The following is a 22,277-nucleotide window of genomic DNA, read 5'->3' on the forward strand; positions in this document are numbered from 1 at the left end:
TCTGCAGACGAGAATAATATAAGCCCTGTGTTTGGTACTTCCCCCAACTTCAACTATGCACTTTTGGCCCCTGGCTGATTGTAATCTGCATCTTCTCCCTGTGATAAACTGTTCCCATGAGTATAATAGCTGTCAGAGTTTGGTGCGTCCTTCTAAGTGAATTATTGAACCTGTGGGTGGATGGGAACCACCCAAATCTGCAGTTCATGTCAGAGGCAAGGGTGATCTCTGCTTTCTAATTTTGTATCTGGTTAAACTTTTGAACATACAGGTTAGAAAAGAAGAAATAAAATTGTCTTTATTCGCAGGTCATATGATAATTCTGTAGAAAATCCTAGGAAATCGTCAAACAAAATGCTTCTAAATTGTTTAGTGAGTTCACCAAGATCTCAGAATACACTACTGCATTTCGAGATGTGTTGTCTATGTATACACATAGCTCCATGAGACAGAACAGGAGGTACAAAGACTCTCAGGTGGACAACAGATTGTTTAACAAAGAAAGTGAAAGTCGCTCAGTAATGTCTGACTCTGTGATCCTATGGATTGTGGCCTGCCAGGCTCCTCTGTCCATGGGATTCTCCAGGCCAGAATATTCTCCAGGGGATCTTCCCAACTCAGGGATCAAACCCAGATCTTCCACATTGCAGGCAGATTCTTTACTGTCTGAGTCACCAGGGAAGTCCAAGAATACTGGAGTGGGTAGCCGAGCCCTTCTCCAGCGGATCTTCCTGACCAAGGAATTAAAAAGGGGTCTGCCTGCAATGCAGGCAGATTCTTTACCAGCTGAGCTACCAGGGAAGCTTTTGTTCAACAAAGGTGCCAAGTAATTCAATGGGGGAAAGGATAGTCTTGAACAAATGGCACAACAAGTGGATATTTGCATGCAAAAATGAACCTTAGCCCTAACCTCACTCCAGATATAAAAATTAGCTTAGAAGGAATCATAGACCAAAATGTAAAACTATGAAACTTGTAGAAGAAAACAGAGGAGAAAATCTTGTGACTTTGGATAAAGCACAGATTTACACAGGACACAAAGACCACAAACTGTAAAATGTTTAAAAGTTGGATTTCATCAAAATGTAAAATGTTTGCTCTTTGAACATCACTGTTAGAAAGTGACAAGCCAGACCATGAACTGGGAGAGAGTATTTGTAGGGAACTGCTCTGATAAGTGATTTTGTATCCATGATGTGTAAGGAACTTTTACAACTTGACAGTAGGAAAGAAAGCTCAGTAATAAATGGGTAAATGGGTGAAAATTTTAAAAGACTCTTTACAAAACAAGGGGGATATGGATGGCAAATAACCAGTGAAAAGATGCTCAGTATCATTAGTCATAAGAAAATATTAATTAAAGCCTCAGTGAGATACTTCTCATTGACACACCAAAATGGCTAAAAACAAATAAACCAATCTCAAGCACACTCTGGCAACCATACAGACCAGCTAGAACTTCTGTGCTTTGCTGGTGGGAATGCAAAATAGAAATGGTACAGCCACTTTGAAAAACAGTTCAGTAGTTTCTATAAAGCTAAACACATACTTGCCGTATGAGTCAGTACTGCCATTTGAGAAAACAAGTGTCCCAAGACCCATATGTGAATGCCTATGGCAGACTTAGTATTAATAGCCCCAAACAGGAAACAACCCAAATGTTCACCAACTGGTGAATGGATGAGCAATGTAAGGGAAGTCCAGAGAGTGGAATACCTCTCAGAGAAAGAACTGCACAACATTGTTTTTCTTTAAAAAAAAAAAAAAAAACCCAAAATATTGATACATGTAAAAACATGGAATATTTTTTCAAATGCATTATGCTAAGTGAAAGAAGTCAGTCTCAAAAGGTTACATTCTATATGAGTATATTTATATGACTTTCTAGAAACAGAGTCACAGAAAATAGATCAAGGTTGTCAGAGCCTGGGAGTGTGGGAAGGATTGCCAAAAGAGTACATGAAGATACTATTTGGGGTTTTGGAACTGTTTTATAGTGAATGCTCTTGTGGTGCCATAACTCTTCAAACTAGATACCTAAAAAAAGGGTGAGTTTTACTTTATATAATGTATATTTAAATAAACTTGACTTAAAAAATATTGCAAACCCCATAGACTGTAAAAAGACATTTGCAGTATGTGTAACTAATAAAGAAATAGTGTCTCAACTCTAGAATATGAAAGAACACCTATGAACTAATAAAAAGTCAAGTCTGTTAATAGAAATAGGTCACAGAAATTGCCTGATAGGAAGAATAAAAGTTAACAAACATTAAAAAGCAAGCAAACATAAAAAAGCTGCTTAATCTCATTTAGAAATCAAGGAATAGCCAATTAAACCTTCAATTGAATACTATTTCCTATCTATCAGATTGGCTCAAAACGTGAAACTAGGTCACTCTGAAAGCTAGTTAATGAGGAGCAATGGAAATGTCAATCCACTTCTTTCAGGGCTGTAATCTGGTAGAACTACTTTGGAAAACAATTTGGTATTCTCAGTAGAGTTAAATAGTATGTACTCTCTGATGCTGAAATTCCACCTCTAAACATATACCTTTCTGACATTCTGCCATGAGTGTACTTGAAGATACATATAAAGTAGATAACTAATGAAAACCTACTATACAGCACGGGGGAAAAAAAGAAAGGTTCAAGCTGTCTGTAGGGAATGTTTTCAGTTAACCTTAAAATGCATTCCAACATACAGTAGGTGCAGACAAATACTTTTTGATTCCACTTACACAAGGTACCTGGAGTAGTCAAATTCATAGAGTTGCAGGGTACACTGATGGATGCCAGGGGCCAGGATTGGGAGGGATGAGGTGTGGGGATGAGGAATGGGGATTTACTGTTTAATGGGGACAGAGTTTCAGCTTAGGAAAGTGAAAATTTTAGGAGGTGGATGATGGTGAGAGTTGTACAACAATGTGAATGTACTTAGTGTCCCTGAGCTGTACAGTTAAATATGGTTAAAATAATATGTTTTATATTATGTGATTTTTCCACAAAAAAAATTAAAAACATTTGTAAAAAAGCAAAAATACCACCCCCAAAGTAGACTAGATACATAAGTTAAATTATAGCTTTATAATAGCTTTATAATGCTATATTCTTCTGCAATTAAAATGAATGAACTAGAGGCACATGCATTAAAGTGAGCAAATGTCAAAAACATTCACTTGCATGAAAAGAAATCACAGAAGCACACACAAAATTTGTGCAGACAAGGTTCAAAAACTTCTCTCTCATAGGCTGTAGATCACCATTATTTTAGAAACATGTAGCTGGACATAAGCTGCCTGTATTTACACTCCAGCTGCTCACTTTCTAGCTGTGTAACCTTCAACTCCTTATACCAAAATTTCCTCACTTGCACAGTGAGAGTACTAGTACATATTAAGAGATGCTAACATGCTAGGGTAGCATGTGAAAGGATTCACAAATGAAGGCATTTTTATCATTCCCTAAGGGTTGGACACGACTGAAGCGACTTAGCAGCAGCAGCAGCAACCCACTAGGCAGAACCTCAGTGGTGCCGGGATGGCATACAGGAACCCCCGCCCCTACCATGCTGCACCTGGGGCAGCAGGAAAAGAAGGCACAGTGACAGTGCCTTTGAGTGCAGAAATCTACAGTTCGCGTCATGGAGGAGTGTGAACTCCTAGGTCTTAGGACCTATGAAAAAGGAAGGGGAACTGAGATTTCTGGAGGCCCGGGGACAGTTCAGCCTAAAATACCAGTTGACATTTGTAGCTAAGTCCTTGATGGTTCTGATAAAACAAGAATTAGAATAAAATCAATCAAGTCCACACTTGGTACAAGATAAGAACTACATGTAGTCCATTTCCGATTTCTTTTCCCCCCAGGCACAGATTTCCCAGATGGTATTTATTCCAAGCCTTTTGCTTGACCACTTTCTTCCTGTTTCTCAACTGATTGCTTATTGGCAACTTCTTCAAAGAGTGGGGCAGGAGGAAAAAGACACAAAGTGTGGAGCCCATCAACCCTCACATCTAAGGCTTAGCCATTTCTTAAACTCAAGATGTGGTATGGTGATGCTGAATTTTCATTATGCCAAAATAATTACTGGAAAAGTGAGACTTTCAGGCAATCACATTGCCTATTTTATTTGGCTTCTTATCACTAGCTTTTATAGTTTGAATACTGAACTATCAGTTTGTGGAGTACGGGGGTAAAGTGATCTCAGGGTTGACTCCACTTTCCAATGGAAAGCTAATGATGGGTTGAAAAGAATGAAACTTTATAACCAAAGGGAATTGTCATCTCTAATATATTAGGAAAATTCCATATTGTTTTTACTAGTATTGTATCATAACTCATATACAGAGAGCTATTATTAAAATATAATTACTATAATATCTTGTTTATTACTTACCCTCTTATTTCTACTTGAGCTACAGCAGTGATGTTGATTTGCAGGCTCACAAAATTGCTGTCTGGATTGTCCTTGTTGGAACTAAAATACAGTGACAAATGATTTAAATATATTTTCTCAGACGTGTTAACTACACGATCATAAAAAAGCTTTTATATATCGAAGGAGCACCATGTTTTACCAATATGATCATTTGGAAAACAAAGGCATATCCATTCTACAAAATCATAACCATTTGTAAATGGAAACACTAAGATCCTCTATGATCAAAAGTAATAACTTTAGATTTATCTAAATTTTTTAGATTTAGTTTAGTCAAGGCTATGGTTTTTCCAGTGGTCATGTACGGATGTGAGAGTTGGACCGTGAAGAAAGCTGAGCACTGAAGAATTGATGCTTTTGAACTGTGGTGTTGGAGAAGACTCTTGAGAGTTGCTTGGACTGCAAGGAGATCCAACCAGTCCATTCTAAAGGAGATCAGTCCTGGGTGTTCTTTGGAAGGAATGATGCTAAAGCTGAAACTCTAGTACTTTGGGCACCTCAAGTGAAGAGTTGACTCATTGGAAAAGACTCTGATGCTGGGAGGGATTGGGGGCAAAAGGAAAAGGGGGCGACAGAGGATGAGATGGCTGGATGGCATCACTGACTCGATGGACGTGAGTTTGAGTGAACTCCGGGAGATGGTGATGGACAGGGAGGCCTGGCATGCTGCGATTCATGGGGTCGCAGATAGTTGGACACGACTGAGTGACTGAAGTGAACTGAACTGAATAACTTTAGGAAGTCATAACTTTCAAAGATGAGACACCTTATCCGAAAACATAACAGATTTCTAGAGAAGCCAACATTTCTTCCTTTCAACGACTAAGCCCAAAAGGCAGTGAGCTGAGTTCATTGTCCAGCTTCTATGAAGAACACATTCCTTAACTTCTTTGTGTACCAAGTTCATTGTCCATCAAATGGGAAAGGACAGCACAGTCAACTCCTGATTTTCCATGCTAATGAAAGGAGACCTGGCATGAATAAGCCAAGAGCAGCACATAATGGGAAAAGCATTTCTATTTGGCTCTGGAATGCATCATCCCATACATTGTTTTGGCAGCAAATTTATCTTCCTTATGGTTTATTTTTTGTGTAATATTAAAATAAGTGAACTTTACTGCACACTCACTGGCTACCTAAGATGAGAGGTGAGGAGTGAATTAGAAGCATGGCCGATGGTGTGAAGAAGCAAGACCCAAGGAAGCTGGGCAGTTAGGAGACAAAATAGATGTTCACCGAGTACATCAAGACACTCAAGATAGAAGATCCATGTTTAATAATAGTTCTTTGAACAGTGGCAAAATTATTTTTAAGTTTTCTGTTTCTCTCAAGCAAATATAAATAGATATAAAATTTAACTTAAAAAATGCATGTGTTAAACAACCATTACTGTAAAGAAACTATGTGGTCTCTTAAAAGGCTGGACCAGTAGGTGGGCTTTTGATGCAGCTGCCATTTGTGTTCATTGTCTTCCTGGGCTGTCATTGAAGTCACCCTAATACCCCAAAAAGTCATGCAGCTCTTAGCAAACAGCAAACCAGGATGTGACACCACTGCTAACAGGTCATGTTTATATTCAGGTCTCATTAAGAAGAGAAAGCTTCCCCTTCTTTCATCATCAAATCTCATGCAGATGCAATGAACAAGCTCTCATACTGACGATGGTAATGGGGCATGTCCTGACTAGCTTTTGAAGCTTTCCAAATGTGGGAGCAGGAAAAGATATGATAAAGTCTGCTTTCAAAGCAGGAGGAGACAGGATTGTTCCCACAACGCTTTTGAAAAGTCCTGTTCGATTGTATACACTGATAAGGCAACTTAAATGGCAAACACACATAAAAGATATAAACAGGCAAATGTCAGGCTCATTTCCTGCAAATGGGTATCACTGCTAAGCTTGTGACAAGGCTAGAGGGACTTGTTCACCAAAGTTTGAACCCCAATTTCCAGGCCACTTTATTATTATCACATCTGGGGAGGATCAGCCACCTAAAAAGGTTTTTTTTTTGTTTTTTTGTTTTTTTTAAGGCAGGATTCTGACTTACCACTAAGAAGTCATTAAGTAATTCCACTTGTTAGAGACTGCGGTTCCAACTGCATTACAGGGAATGTTGCTGTTTGGAAGCTTAAATCTGATTGTTCCACATTTTAACCCAGACCTTGTTTCTAGGCCACTACTGCTTTACAACAGTAGAAATTAGAATTATGATAAAAAAGTTTCACTTAAGTTATCCTATAATTCTACTGCATTTTGCTTCCAAGTAGTTTAATGAAAACAATTTTCATGGCAGCATCCAAAAAATATAAATAGATGTCAGGTATTAAATTGTCTTGGGACAGGAGTCTAATACGGGGTTTACAGAAGCTGTTTTGAAAAGTTGCAATAGCAGTGGTGGAATCAGAGGCTGGACCTGGATGGCTAATTTAAATCATCCTCCACACACATGCCTGCTGGCACCAGCCGTGGCGTTAGCAACCAGCATGGTCAGCAAATCTCCTGGTAAGAAAGACGCCAGGCCGGATATATAACTTAGAGGCATCTTTCACCTCTTTCCTGGAAGGAATGAACCCTCCCTCACTAACACCACTGCTCCATTCAAACAAGCAATTCATCATTAGCCTGGATGTTCAACTATTTATACCTTCGGTGCTAGTTCTTCCCAAGGAATGATGAATTTCCTCTCCATGACTATAGCCTATGTCAGGAACCAAGGATAAACATGTCTTTCACTTATTACTTTGATGCTATTTTCTTCTTCCTTATTGTTTCCTACTTCTATTTGCTAACATTCCCTCTATGCATTCTGTTGGCAAAACAATACAATGTTCATTTTACCATTACCAGGATCAGCTTCAAGGATGGTCATAAAGATCTGTTTGCCTGTGGGAATCACAAACTGAGACCTGCTCTAAACAGGGAGGAAGATGTTTACATGACACACAGAGCCAGGGCATGGAGAGACCAGTTAATGCAAACATTTGGTGACACAAAATATTTAAAGTTTATTAATTTACACAGCCCTCTTCTCTTTGGGGTTCTATTTGTGGAAAGAGGTATTAAATGTGGGTACCCGTGGTCAATATGGTCAAAAACTTGAGTTCAGACTTCAGAGCACTTGGTTTAATTTATTTTTGGTTTAAGCTGAATACAAACCATCCATTAAACACTTATTTATGTTGCTGGAGTCCGCCAGCAAAGCATGCAGATAAATGCTCATCACTCACATACTAGCGTATTTAAGTATTAAAAGTATTCTCAAATACTTTTATTTCTATAACATATGTTTTTGGAATTCGATGGCTACTAAAAGCTCTTGCCTCTCTAGTTATTTCTGCATTTTCAGAATAATGTTAAAATAATCATGAGTTTCTATAGCATATAAGGATGGAATATAATCATGGACTGTTCTTTTAGATGAAGAGGGATGTTTAAAATGTGACCATTTCTATTTTCCATCAAATTCAGCACTTCCTCACTGAATTCTTCATTTAAAAATATTTGTATTTATTTGGCTGCAATGAGTTTTAGTTGCAGCACTCAGAATCTTCAATCTTAGCTGCATCATGTGGGATCTAGTTCCCTGACCAGGGACTGAACCTGGGGCCCCCTGCACTGAGAGCAAGGAATTTTAGCCACTGGACCACCAGGGAAGTCCCTGAATTCATTATTTGAATGGTTATCTATAGGACGATTTGGGGGAAGGCATTGACAGTATTATTCAGTGTTCTTTGTTCCTTGATTGAACTACTAGTTACATCTATTCTATTATTCGAAACTGCAATCAAAAGTGAGAAGCAAACATCAGGAATTTGCTTTGCATCTTTGTACCAGGTTTTAAATGCTGCGACTTTTATAAGTTAGGAATCTTTTTTGGAGTGATACAAAGCTTCATGCTACTGTAGAATCAGTGTCACAGACAATGATGGTGAGAAACATATTATTGTCTGAAGTGATGGTAGTCCTTCCTCATGCAATTCTTTACCTTTTCCTTTGTTTTCCCCTGAAAACTTAGACATATAAACCAGAGGTTTAACAAATAAGAATATTTAGAACCACCTGAACCATCTATGTAGATACAAAGAAGTGATTTTACTCTCACTCCACAGCCTGCAGAATGGATCTCTTCTTCAAAAGCAAGAAAAAATAAATAAATAAAAAGGAAAAGAAAGAAAGAACTGGTTTAATAGAAACAAAGGAAAATGGCTTGTGAACATATGGGTTCTAATTTTAGAAGACCTGTTAAGGTGAAGGAGCATTCATTTCACCATGGACCTCATTAATACTAAACACTGACAATAATTTATGCAGATAAAGGTCTCACCTTCTGATTTGAAGATCGAAGTTAATGCTCATGTTTGTTTTCTCGAGACGTGGAACTGTAAATCGGAGGCCCAGAGAAGACTAAAAAAAATCACAAGACATTAAGTTTATTACATGAAAGGAACCTTACATACAGCTTAAAAATCTTTTTATGTCATCCTTGTGAATCCCCATCCTAGGCTGCTGTTGCTTCTACGCTGGGGGAGCTGAGACTTCAGGGCCCAGGCCATGCAGTGCTGTGCTGTGCTTAGTCGCTCTATCATGTCTGACTCATTGTATCATGGACTGTAGTCTGCCAGGCTCATCTGTCTATGGGATTCTTCAGGCAAGAATACTGGAGTGGGTTGCCATGCCCTCCTCCAGGGAATCTTCCCAACCCAGGGATTGAACCAAGGTCTCCCACATTGCAGGCAGATTCTTTACCACCTGAGCCACCAGGGAAATCCAAGAATACTGGAGCAGGTAGCCTATCCTTCTCCAGGGGATCTTCCCCCCACCGCCAGGAATTGAACGGGGATCTCCTGCATTGCAGGCAGATTCTTTACCAGCTGAGCTACCAGGAAAGTCCCTCCAGGGCATGGAAGTGCCTATACACTGTCCTTTTTTCATTTAGCCTCTTATCTCTCTTTTCCTGCCACCTTCTTTACTTGCTAAATTAAAACAACCTAAATATATGAGAGGAGATTGATTTAGAATACTGTGGTGATTCCGTTTGATGGAAATTCATGTCATTGTTGAATGTATAACCGTGACACCTATGCAATGTAGAAAATGCTTCTAATGTAATGACGATCAATAAAGAAAAAAAGTTACACACTTGTAGGTACCATGTGTTTTAGCTACAGTTTTAAAAGGCTGCCAGTGGAAAAATTAATGTATGGGAGTGAGGATGTCTTGTTAGAAAATAACCAGGATAATATGTTACAGTTAAAGTTGTAAGTGTATGGATTATATTTTCCATCTTTCTTTTCCAAAGTTTTAAAACTGTCCTTATTGTTTTTACAGTTTGAAAACAGATTTTTAAAAACCTGAAGAAAAATGAATCCAATGATAATATAAAAAGAAAGTAAAAAATAAAAGCTAAGACATATATTACTTACTCTCCCATGCACTTCTAAGTGCAAAGTCTAAGTCTGTAAGCCTTACATGCAAAGTCTCACAAAGTCACAGCAACCACACTACAAAATAGGTACCTTGATCGTTGACATTTTACTGTCCATAGCCATCCGAGGATTCAGGAGATTAAGTGTCTTGTTCCAGGTGTAGAGCAAATGAACTCTAGAGTTGGAACTGAAATCACTACAAGCCAACTCAAGAACCTGAAACTCACAGCCACTACACTGTGAGAATCAAACCAGCAATAAAAACTCATGTTGTCATAAACCAGTAATAATATGAGCTAATTAATCATCATTTTTATCACAAATCATCATGATTTCATCAGCCTGTACTGAATGAGCTGCAAGTCAGGTATGCCCTGGTGTGTTAGTCACTCAGTCATGTCCATTTCTTTGCAACCCCATGGACCATAGCCCACCAGGCTCCTCTGTCCATGGGATTCTGAAGGTAAAAACACTGGAGTGGGTTGCCATTCCCTTCTCCAGGGGATCTTTCTGATCCAGGGATCAAACCTGCGTCTCCTGCCTTGCAGGCAGATTCTTTACCCTCTGGGCCACCAGGGAAGTTCTAACTGCCTGGGGGCTTTACATCACATCACTGATTGCTCAAAATATTCCTACAATAGGTATTCACCCACTTCAATTTGACTTGCCCAAGGGATCACTGCTTGTCACTGAAGAAACTGGGACTTAAACCCAGGTGTGCCTAATTATTAAACCTATGGACCCTTATGCCCCAACCTGGAAGAATTCCTTTAAAATTCCAGATGTGCAATTTTCTATCAGACCTCTAGGACTTTGCACATATTCTTCCCTCTTCTTTAGAAACTTTTAAAGTCTTTGCCTGTGCTTCCTACTTGGAGAACTCCTACTAATGCTTCAAAGTTTAGGACACGAGATCGCCCTGCAGCACATCCTCCAATCTTCCAGGCCAAGTCAGGCAGAAACATTCTCTTTATTCTTGGTCTCCTTTTGGTACTTTCCCAGGACTCAACCTATGGTACTGAAAATTTTTAAGTTTCTTTTTAAAAATTATTTATTTGGTTGCACTGCTTCACTGTGGCATGAGGGATCATTTGTTGAGGCATGTGGACTCTTAGCTGTGGCATATAGAATCTAGCTCCCTGACCAGGGATCAAATCCGGGTCCCCTGCATTGGGAGCGTGGAATCTTAGCCACTGGACCACCAGGGAAGTCCTCAAATTGTAGGTTTCTTATCAAGTGGGGATTATACCTTTTTTCTTGATATTATCAGATTCTAGTTTAATACAAGGCATATAGAAGGGGTGTAATTAAAAATAGTTGACAGAATGGTGAAAAAGTGTGCTTTTGTTTGCACACTTCCAATGGTGGGTGCTTACTATATTGTGGTGAGGCCTGTTCGATGTTGGTCTTTTCTTATATATACAACACAAGATGAAGATACAATGAAAATGTGACAATTTCATACTGATAAGAGACACATATCATCTCAACTAGAACCAAAAGTCATATCTCTGGGCATTGATTCTAAAGAGTCTTTGTTGAGCTACTATTTTTTTTTTTTATTCTACTTGAGAAGCTTTGAGAATTTTTACAAATCTTATTGGTATATAAATATTTTTATATTATTAAAGCTAATATATGAAAATGATCAGCTTACAAATCAGAGGTGAAACTTCTAAATACAACCTTGAATGTTCTGTTAAAAAGTCACTTGAAAACTATTTTCTAAAAAATCCTGGGACTGGAATAATTAATCCTAGCGGTTTGTGACGCTTTTTAATATTTAGGACTGCTTTTACATTTGGAATTTTATTAAAACCCATTGCGAGTACTCTTTTAGAAGTATAAGATGAAGAAGTAAATAAATCAAAGTGTTTTATAACAAAAGAGAACGCAATAAAATTTGATGTGTTTAAGGGCATTCAAGGGTGAGATAAGAAAGCTATTAGGTTTCCCCTACTATAGACCTCAGAGATAAACGAATACAAACAATTTACTTCCTTGACTTCTAAAGATTATTTGCTGGTAAAATGGATTGACGTCTTTTCACAAAAACACATTTGTGGCTAAGACCACACTGCCATTTTTACCCTCCACTTTGAGCAGCACTGGTGTCCAGTTTTTGTTCTAAGACTATCCTTAGTTATTGATGAACTTATATAATCTCTGGTCTGGATTTAATACTTTTAATACTAAAAAAGGAATTCGTGCTCTGTCACCTATAGAAGCTAATACCATTAATACCACGTCAACTCATTTCTCTCTGACCTTAGGTAGACCTTTTCCTATCAAATTGGGCGGTTAGATTTTTCTTGAAAACTAGCCAAAGGATTTATAAGCTTCTAGATAAAAGGATTCTAATGAAAGCTGTTCCACTATCTCAGCTTAGACATCCCATTCTATCTTTCATGGCTTGCTTGAAATATCTCATCTGTTATTCATTAATTTTTATCCAATTTTTGTAGGCCCACTAGAATGCAGGCTTTCTGTTGAGACCTGGTTCGAATCTGGGTTCTGTTCCTCATTACATGCAACTTTGGGTAATTCATTTGATTTCTCTAAGTCTCCGTTTCCTCATCTGTAATATGGGAGAAACACCTGACTCATAGGATTGCCAGTTGTTGTAAAAATTAAATGAGATAACACATGCACAAACCACCCAGTGAAGGGTTTATAACACAGAGGGCAATCAATACATGTTAGCTAATAAAAACCTATTATAAATGTTTATCTTTCATTTAAATATTTACTTTTTTTGACTCAAGAAGTGAATTTATTAGACTACAGCTTGGCATATCTTTTAAATACCCAAGATCAATGGCAGGATAATCAATTTAAAGTGTGAGAAAGTAAACATATCATTCTAGCACAGTATCCTAGAGTATAAACTGGGAATAAGTATTACTTGATAGAAAGTTTCAAACACTCAAATAAATGTGAGAAACACTGGGATAGAAGGTTTCCTTACTGCAGAACTTCTCAGCACTTTAAAATGCAGGCACCTAAAGGTCCCAGCAGAGAAGGCAATGGCAACCCACTCCAGTAATCTTGTCTGGAAACTCCCATGGGCAGAGGAGCCTGGTAGGCTGCAGTCCATGGGGTCGCTAAGAGTCGGACATAGCTGAGTGACTTCACTTTCACTTTTCACTTTCATGCATTGGAGAAGGAAATGGCAACCCACTCCAGTCTTCTTGCCTGGAGAATCCCAGGGACAGGGGAGCCTGGTGGGCTGCCGTCTATGGGGTCGCACAGAGTCGGACACGACTGAAGCAACAGCAGCAGCAGCAGCAGAAGGTCCCAGAGAGGATATGATTCTTAGCAGTGACTACAGGACTCCCTTTAAAAGGCTCATCTCAAAGGAATAACACTCTCTGGAAGATACTTTGGGAAGCTGTTTTTAATACAAACCTACACACTTACACATTTCCAGAAATAGTTTTTTCCAAACAAGTCATTTCATTATCAATGATTCATAAACATCTATTTTAAAACAGAGAAATACATACGTTTAACTTGTAACATTTAATTACGTAGCATTTGTAGATTTCAGTTTTTTCTCCCTTGATTTATGACTCCATAAAATAATGACTTTCACTATGATATTTATTACAAGAAGTTACTCTGTATATACTTAAACTACAATGGCATAAAATGAATTTATTGCCCACAAGTAATTCTGAATGGGAAGTTCCTAAATCTGGAAACAAAGGGAAGAAAAAGGACTCCTTATTTTTTTATAAGCCTGTTACAGATCATGGTTAACCCTTTCTTTATTTTTGCTACAATTCTCTGTATTATTCTTCATCAAGTAAGGTGCATGGAAAATATGGACCTGGTAAAGTTGTTTTAAAACCTGGATTATAGTCATATTTTAACGTGAAAATACTGTGAATATATTCACATGGGAGGTATATCTAAAATAAAAGTTTAATCATCATTGCTAAAATTACTAATTCTGTTATTTCTTAAACCCTTTCAATCATAGTTCTTGGACTCAAAGGAAAAAAACTGTAGTGAAATTCAAAGAAAGAATATTAAAAAATAGTCTGCAGTAAAAAAAAAAAAATAGCCTTTAGAAATTTGTTGAGACTGAAGCTATGTGAGAATGACATCAAAAGAGAAGGCATGTGAAAGCATTCATCATTTTGTGTATTTAAGCTCAGTTTATCCAGTTGGCACCGGTTATGATGCAAAATCCCACCGCCCTGGGAATTTCCTGACAAATTGGTTTTAGTTGCCAGGTGCTAAGTTGCTGAGTGCTAATTGGTGGTGGGGGAGGGGAGTGGCTTTCCACTAGTTCTCTTTACAATTCAATTAGACAGAAATCAGTTAAGGGCATCTGGTTTTTTCTTACATTTGTTCCAGCCACCATAGGGTTCCCAAGGTCACACACCACCATTCGGGTGACATTGTCCATCTTGTACTCACAACTCAGTGGGCGCAATGCCTGCAACAAGGAAGAACACCAGTGCGGAGTCAGGGGGCAGAATAAACGACATCCTGTCACAAAAGTAATGGGGCAGCCGGGAAGCTTCTCTTGATTTCAAACACCTGTGTGAATGCCTGAGCCCAAAGATTCATGTGTGACCATCAACTTGGAAGAGAAGTGTGTGAAAAAAGACCAAAGTTTAATTTTAAGAAGTAATGTGCTGGATGGGTAAACACCTTTTGTGTTTCACTGAGGAAGAAAACACTGTGCAGAATATTTATATGCACACTTTTGAAATGATTTGCACTACTGTTTAATGTGGGGCATGAATATTACAGATAATTAAACACGACTAAGCCAATTCTTGCAAGAACGAATGACAGCAAGATATATAGGTTATCATATGACCCAATGACCATTTGCAAGAGAATTGCTTTGAACAAGCATTTCTCCCTACATTGGTTCCATGTTGAGATTACACACCCAATCTTAGTTCAGTCTTATAAATACTTAAGATGACAAGAGAGCACATTTATGTTTATCCCCTGCTTTTCATCTTCTTTTGTGCCCCACATCCTATTCTGATTAGAATATATATAAAGTCAAGTTCAAAGAGATGCTTAGAATTATGTGCTGGAGAAGGTCTGAAGGTTACACTCAATGGAGGAGGTTTATCACTGGACTCCTATCCTCTATTCACAGCTCTTCTTGTGTCTTCAGGCTACTCCCATTTGTCTGGAAGTCCACAGCTGGATCTACACCCAGAGCTGCTTTCCATCTTTCAAAACCTAATGTCTCTATGGCCCTGCTCTGGCTTTGAGCAGCTAGACATGTTCATCCATTCTTTCACTCTAACTTGTTAAGTGCCACTGATATATTACCTGTCAGCCTCACTGCCAAAGATAAGCTTGCAAAATGAGGACTTTGACAAAGGACCGCATGAGAGGACCGTGGAAAAGGGATCCAAATATGAGGACCTCTTATCCATCTGTCAGCCCTACTGAAATTTCATTTAAGAAAGTCATGTGAATTTTCAAGTAGAAGTTTCAGAAACCATCCCCTTTCCCTTCTTCCCACTTCATTGAGAAAAACCAAGAATCAAAACAAAGAAAAGACAAACAAATCTCAGACATCTAAGTCAAGATTTCCGTGGGTAAATCATACACTTTAAGAAAATTAAGAGGGCAGGGGGTTTTGTATCTGTTCTATTCCCAGAGGCTAGAACAATGTCCAGCACAAAGCAGTAGATGGTGTCTGGAGATACAGAGCACAAGTAGCTCATAATCTCTCCTACAAGGAGCCTGAAATAAAATAGACAAACACATGTTGTTGTTGTTCAGTTGCTAAGGGTCCGACTCTGTGACCCTATGGACTGTGGCCTGCCAGGATCCTCTGTCCATGGGATTCTACAGACAAGCATAATGGAGTGGGTTGTCATTTACTTTTTCAGGGAATCTTCCCAACAAGGGATCGAACTTGTGTCTCCTATATTGGCAGATGGATTCTTTACCGCTGTGTGCCAGGAAAGCCCCATGGACAAGCACATACTTAAGTATAAAACCCTTTTCCTGCCACCAGCCATTGAAAGGTCTGGTCCAATTCATGAGAAAGAAGCAAAATTTCTGATGTCCAGAGGAAGCATTTAATATCTGCTCTTTCCAAATAACCTGAGCGACATGTTAGTATCCTAAGTAAGAAATGTATTTTTTAAAAGTTGGTAACTTTTTGCTTCTCAAATTTAGCTTTTGCATCTATTCAAGTTCTGAAGGATCCAAAACTAACCCTAATTGTAAGAGATTTTTTTTTGTTGGAATTACTCAATCCTGAAAACAGGAGGGAAAAAAAAAGAACCCAGCAAAAGCTTTCCAAAATACCCATGTGTCCCTTGAACATAATTCAAGGATTTGGTTTCTATAGTTAATATTTTTATCTTATCTGAAGGTTGAAAGTTATATGTACATTTTCCCCAACTGTCTATAAATAGCTTTTTCACATCAATCAAAGATCTTTCTTCCTCCCCAGAGTCCCACCCTTTTTCTTTTTTTAACCTTTATTTCCTCTCTCTGAGTGGGAGAAACAATGATTGTTTTTCTAGATATTTCTAGACTATTTTCCTCAGCTGTTCCTGAGACTATCTTGTTCTCATCCATTTATAGCTCTTAGATCATTATTCATTCATGGAAAATATTTACTGTGTACCTGCCACTAACCAGGCACTGATTAAAAAACAACAACAAAACAAAACCTTGTCCTCCTTAAACTTCCTATTACAGAAAGAATTATAATAAAGAATCACGAGCAATCATAGCAAGCAATGGAGACATAGTTTGTTAAGTTTCATGATAGAGAAATTCACAGTGACGGAGGAGCGCACGCACATAGAAATGAGCCACCAGAACTTACTTACAAGACAGAGAGAGACTCACAGACTTGGAGAACACGCTTATGGTTGCCGGAGGAAAGAAGGGGGGAAAGATAGTTGGGGGGGGGGGGTTGGGATAGACATGCACACACTGCTACATTTAAAATGGATAACCACCAAGGACCTACTGTATAGCACACAGAACTCTGCTCAATGTCGTGTGGCGACCTGGATGGGAAGGGAGTTTGGGGGAAAATACGTACATGGGCTTCCCTGGTGGCTCAGCTGGTACAGAATCCACCTGCAATGCGGGAGACCTGGGTTCAATCCCTGGGTTGGGAAGATCCCCTGGAGAAGGGAAAGGCTACTCACTCCAGTATTGTGGCCTGGAGAATTCCATGGACTGTATAGTCCATGGGGGTCGCAAAGAGTCAGACATGACTGAGTGACTTTCACTTTCACTTTCAGATACATGTATATGTATGGCTGGGTCCCTTCATGTTCACCTGAAACTATCACAGTATTGTTTGCTAATCAGCTATACTCCAGTGCCAAATAAAAAGATATTTAAAAAAAAAAGAAAAAGAAGCAGTCAAAGAGGACACCCTGGAGGAAGAGACATCTAAGTTCCTGGGGGGCGGGGGCGGGGGGCGGCAGAGACAGGGCAGCTCAGAGGTTAAGAGGACGGGCCTGACCTGACAGCTCAGGTGTAAATCTTGGTTCTGCTACATAATAGCTGCGTGACTTCGGGCATGTTTCTGTTTCTTCTTATCTATGATAGCCTTGCTGTGTCTCTATCAGGCTGCTAGGAGGATTAAGTAAGTTGAATACTTGCAAGAGCTCAGAGCAGAGCACAGCTCACAGCAATTGCTCCATCACTATTAGACTGAGGCCTGATGGGTGAGTAGTAAGAAGTAAGCTGGAAAAAGGGGACAGAGAGTGGAGTTACTGAGGGGGCAGGACATGTGAGCCCTCTGTGCTGGGAGGGTTCATGAGTAATACAGAAACTGAAAAGGAATTCCATCCCTCTAGGATTAGGGTGTGGGACCCAAACACCTGTGATGCAGCTGAGGAGATGAGCGTGCATGTGTGCTCAGCCACTCAGCTGTATCCGACTCTGCAACCCCATGGACTGTAGCTCTCCAGGCTCTTCTGTCCATGGGATTTTACAGGCAAGAATACCGGAGTGGGTTGCCTTTACCTCCTCCAGGGATCTTCCTGACCCAGGGATCAAACCCGCGTCTCCTGTGTCTTCTGCACTGGCAGGCAGGTTCTTTACCACTGAGCCACCTGAGAAGCCCAAGAGGAGATCAGCAGGGGTGTAATTAAGGGCCTCATAAGTCATCTTAGGGATTTGCTCTTTATCCTACAAGCAATGGGGAGCTAAGAAGGGTTTTGTGTGTGTGTGTGTGTGTTTTAATTGGAGTCTAGTTGCTTTACAACGTTGTGTTAGCTTCTCCTGTACACCATGTGAATTAGCTATATGTATACATATACCCCCTCCCTAATGGACCTCCCTCCCCCACCCCTCCGGCTCACCCTCTGGGTCACCACAGAGCACCGAGCTGAGCTCCCACCAGCTATCTGTCTTACACATGGCAGTGTATGTGTATCAGTGCCGCTCTCCCAATTTGTCCCACACTCGCCTTTCCTCCTGTGTCCACAAGTCCAGTCTCCACGTCTGTGCCTCTATTCCTGCCCTGCAAATAGCTTCGTCTGTACCATTTTTCTAGATTCCACATATATGCTTTGATTTGCATTTTAGAAAGGCGGCTTCCTGTGTAGGGAAGAGGCTGGGAGATGGGGAGATGACTTAGGAGACTGTTGTAGTCATCTCAGGAGAAGACTGAGTCCGTCTGGAGAAAGGCAGTGAGATGGAGAGAGGATTTAAGTTTTAGAAACTGAGTGGAGACTAGTGAGGTTCCCTGAGACAGGCTATGGAGAGGAGTGTGGAAAGATGAAGTCCAGTTCTTTTTGTATATGTGTGTGTGTGTGGATAAACAAGATTTGTTCTCACGATGGAATATTCCTCAGCAATATACAGGAATAACTACTGATGACTAATACATACTAGGACATAGATGAACCTCAAAAACATTGTACTAAGCGAAAGCTAGATGCAAATGACTGTTTATGGTATGGCCCCATTAATATGAAGTGTACAGAAAACGCACATTTACATAGATGGGAGTAAATCAGTGGCTGCCTTGGCTGGATTTAGGGGTGGTGAGGGACTGCAAATAAGCACATGGCAACTTTTTGAGGTGATGGAAATGTTCTAAATCTGTATTGCTGTGATAGTTGCATCCCTCTACAAATCTACTAAAATAACTGAATTGTGTGTGTATTGAACTTATGTAATTACAATGGGTAGATTTTACAGGATACACATTGAACCTCAGTGAGGCTGTTAAAGAAAAAGATCATAGGTTTAGGGACCAGAGTATTGGGATGATTTAGAAACATTTTATTATTGGAGCCAGGGGGAAATTGAGGTAGGTTAAAATCTGATGGCTATATTCAACTACATACCTGTGATGAACTGAATAATGGGCCCAAGAAATCCAGTTCTGGACACACTGAGTGTGAAGTGGGTGGCAACAGAAGAATGAAGTGTATATGGGGTCCCTGGAATAGACAGGTTCATAGAGGCAGAATGTGGAATGCTGGGTCCCAGAGGCCGGGGAAGGGGGTAAGAGGGAGCCCAGGTTTCCTGGGTACAGAGTTTCTGTTTGGGATGATGAAAATGTTCTGGAGCTGGTCAGTAGTGATACAGCAATGGCATTATACTTCATGTCACGGAACTGTACACTTCAAAAGGGTTAAAATGGTAACTTTTATGTGACATATATTTTACCACAATAATAAAAAGATAACGCACATAGGCTTTTATTTCTGGAAACATTTAGAAGAAAGGTCACTGTAAAAAAGCATAAAGGCTGACTCCATTAAGGTCTTTAGAGCAGGAGATGACCAACATCTACATTTTTGAAAAGATGTATGCTTTCCACGGTATATATGAACCACACCTTCTTTATCCACTCCTCTGTCACGGACATCGAGGTTGCTTCCAGGTCCTGGCTATTGTAAACAGTGCTGCAATGAACACCAGGATGCTCTGTCTTTTGTAATTATGGTTTTCTCAGGATATATGCCCAGTGGTGGGACTGCTGGGTCGTATGGTAGCTCCATTTTTAACTTTTTAGTTTTTTATCCCTATTTTTAGTCTTTTTAATTAGGATTGATATATATACTCTACCATGTGTAAAATAGGTAGCTATTGGGAATCTGCTGTATAGCACACAGAGCTCAGTTCAGTATTCTATGAAGACCCAGAGGGGTGGGATGGGGTGGTGGGAGGGAGTTCCAAGAGGAAGGGGATATATATACATATATAGCTGATTCACTTTGTTGTAGAGAAGAAACTAACACAACATTGTAAAGCAATTATGCTCAAATAAAAAAAATGATTTTAATCAAAGAACAACAAAACCAACAATCAGATAATCCCTCATATTTTTCCTCTTGAGAGAAAATTGCTTTAAAAAAGCCCTAAACTTGAACTGAGTATAAAGAAAAAGGGACACAAACCTCAAACTGCTTAAAAACAAAGAAGGAATTAGAATGTGGCTTAGTCATGTCAAATTCAAATTCTGCCCAAGGGAAATTGATGGAGGGAAACAGTTAAGAACTCATTGGAGATTATGGATAATGTCTGTGGTAATGTCGAAAGCCCTAAAGATAGAAACGATAAATGTTTCCTATGTTTTCCATGCAACAAAGTGGATAGTAAACTGGATGTTTTGCTAAAAGAAGAATATTTTGAATAGATGCTTTGTGTAACTAAGTCAGGAGTGGAGTGACAGAAAGGGCATTGAAATAAAAACAGAAGAGCCCTGGAACAGTTGTTAAAATAACATATTTGAGCTTCATTGTTTGTTTGTTTATGTATTATTTGCTTGTAAGTGTTCCTAGATGATATGTTCCCCGGAAACAACAGAAATTTGTGATGACTTTAGGACTGTCAAATATACTTGATTATTGTTCTTCTGGGTTTATTTACTGAAAAGATAATTTAACTAAAACATTAATCATGAGACTAGAGGTGTGCATAGAGAATTTTGTATTCCTCACATTTGTAAATGTCTTTCAAATACCCACATCACAACAGTTGTTAGCATTTCTTTAAAGGAATTATATTTCATTAGGTGATATAACCATTAGAATGTGCATATTTCCAAGATGGTGCAGTTTTTGGAAAGTAGCAGAATTTTAATAAACATCAGTTAAAAGAACCATACCCATCAGCAAGAATTTAAATAATACTCATTGTGCAGACTTCCATGAAAACTGCAGGCAAGACTATGCAAGTGTGAAACTTGGCCTCTGCCCTTAAATGTGTGTCTGTATATCTCTGAAACCAAAGGACTCTCTCTGTTATCCTTTGGTGTATTTATAATGATTTTCTATCAGAACCCAAAGATATTCTGCATGGGAAGATACATATTCTGATAAGGAAAGGGAAGCTATAAAGAGCATCAGGGTCAGTTTAACAAACAGAGGCACTTCAGGATTGGCAAATGACTAAAGCTTGGCTTTTTCTTGGTCCTGTTCCTGAAAAGGTAGACTAACAAGAAAGGAAAAAAATGAATGCATTTCGTTTCCAGTGCCTGTCTAGGCTCTTTTCAGGGCCAAGCTGGGATTGGCAGGACCTTCCTCCAAAAGCAGTAATGAAAATCAGACCTCCTGGGACCTGCTTGAAGCATAAAGGAGCTCAAAGTCAAGGCCAGAAAACAGCTGGGGTTGGTGGGAGTCAGCTTGGGGGTCATCAATGTGATGGTGATGGATCACATTGATGGGCTGCTTCTTTCAGGCAGTGGTCTTCCTCATTTCAGCGCCCAATCTTTGGTCACTTTATCTTTGCACTGGGGCCAAGAAAGTTATGAATACTTACTTAAGACCATCACCTTTCCTGGGCCATTGCTATTGTGCTTAACAAAATGGGGTGCCATCTTGTTTCCTTTTATTAATGAAGAAACTCTGAGCTAAGATGACTTAACATGGATTTGATTTCAAAATACACCTAGCTCTTTCCTCCTTCAGATCACCTCCTGGCATTACCTTATTGCTGCGTTCAATCCCAACATAATCGGCCTCTTCTGGAATGATCACAAAGAGCTCAGCTTCGTAGGCACCTTCCCCTTCATTTCTCGCACTGATTATGAGCATAAGGTGGTTTTCATCTCCAATGATGACCTGATGCTTATCTCTGAAAATAAAGTTTAAAAAGAATCATTAGGTATGATATATCTCTGGATGCATGGATATTTTATTTAAGGACTTAGAGGAAGATGAGAACATGCAAGACTGAGAAAAAATAAGATTCATTGTCGTGAGGGGGTGATCAGAAGAATTAAAACTGTCTGGATGGGAAGGGTACGAAAACACCCCAGGGTAAACGTTTAACCACCAGTTCTCCAAACTAGTGGTTACTGGTGGAGGGGGGAGGGGCAATATTGAGGCCAGGGAGTGGGGGGCACACACTACTGGCTGTTAAGTTAGGCTCAAGGATTGTATTGTACCATGTAGGGTATATAGCCTGTAGTTTGTAATAAGTATAAGTG

At 39.4% G+C, this 22,277-nt stretch overlaps 1 protein-coding gene across 1 annotated transcript in view; it reads right to left on the reverse strand.

The window, feature by feature from the left end:
* Positions 1 to 22,277, reverse strand: part of ITGA8 (integrin subunit alpha 8) — a 195,973-nt gene that overhangs the window by 64,337 nt on the left and 109,359 nt on the right. Inside the window, exons 20-23 of the mRNA XM_068986916.1 lie at positions 21,775 to 21,922; positions 14,217 to 14,309; positions 8,761 to 8,840; positions 4,397 to 4,477 (exon numbers count right to left, since the gene is read on the reverse strand). Coding sequence (XP_068843017.1) covers positions 4,397 to 4,477; positions 8,761 to 8,840; positions 14,217 to 14,309; positions 21,775 to 21,922 — 402 coding nt within the window. The remainder of the gene's footprint in view (positions 1 to 4,396; positions 4,478 to 8,760; positions 8,841 to 14,216; positions 14,310 to 21,774; positions 21,923 to 22,277) is intronic.

The sequence above is a fragment of the Capricornis sumatraensis genome, chromosome 15 (genome assembly GCF_032405125.1).
Source record: "Capricornis sumatraensis isolate serow.1 chromosome 15, serow.2, whole genome shotgun sequence".
NCBI lineage: Eukaryota > Metazoa > Chordata > Mammalia > Artiodactyla > Bovidae > Capricornis > Capricornis sumatraensis.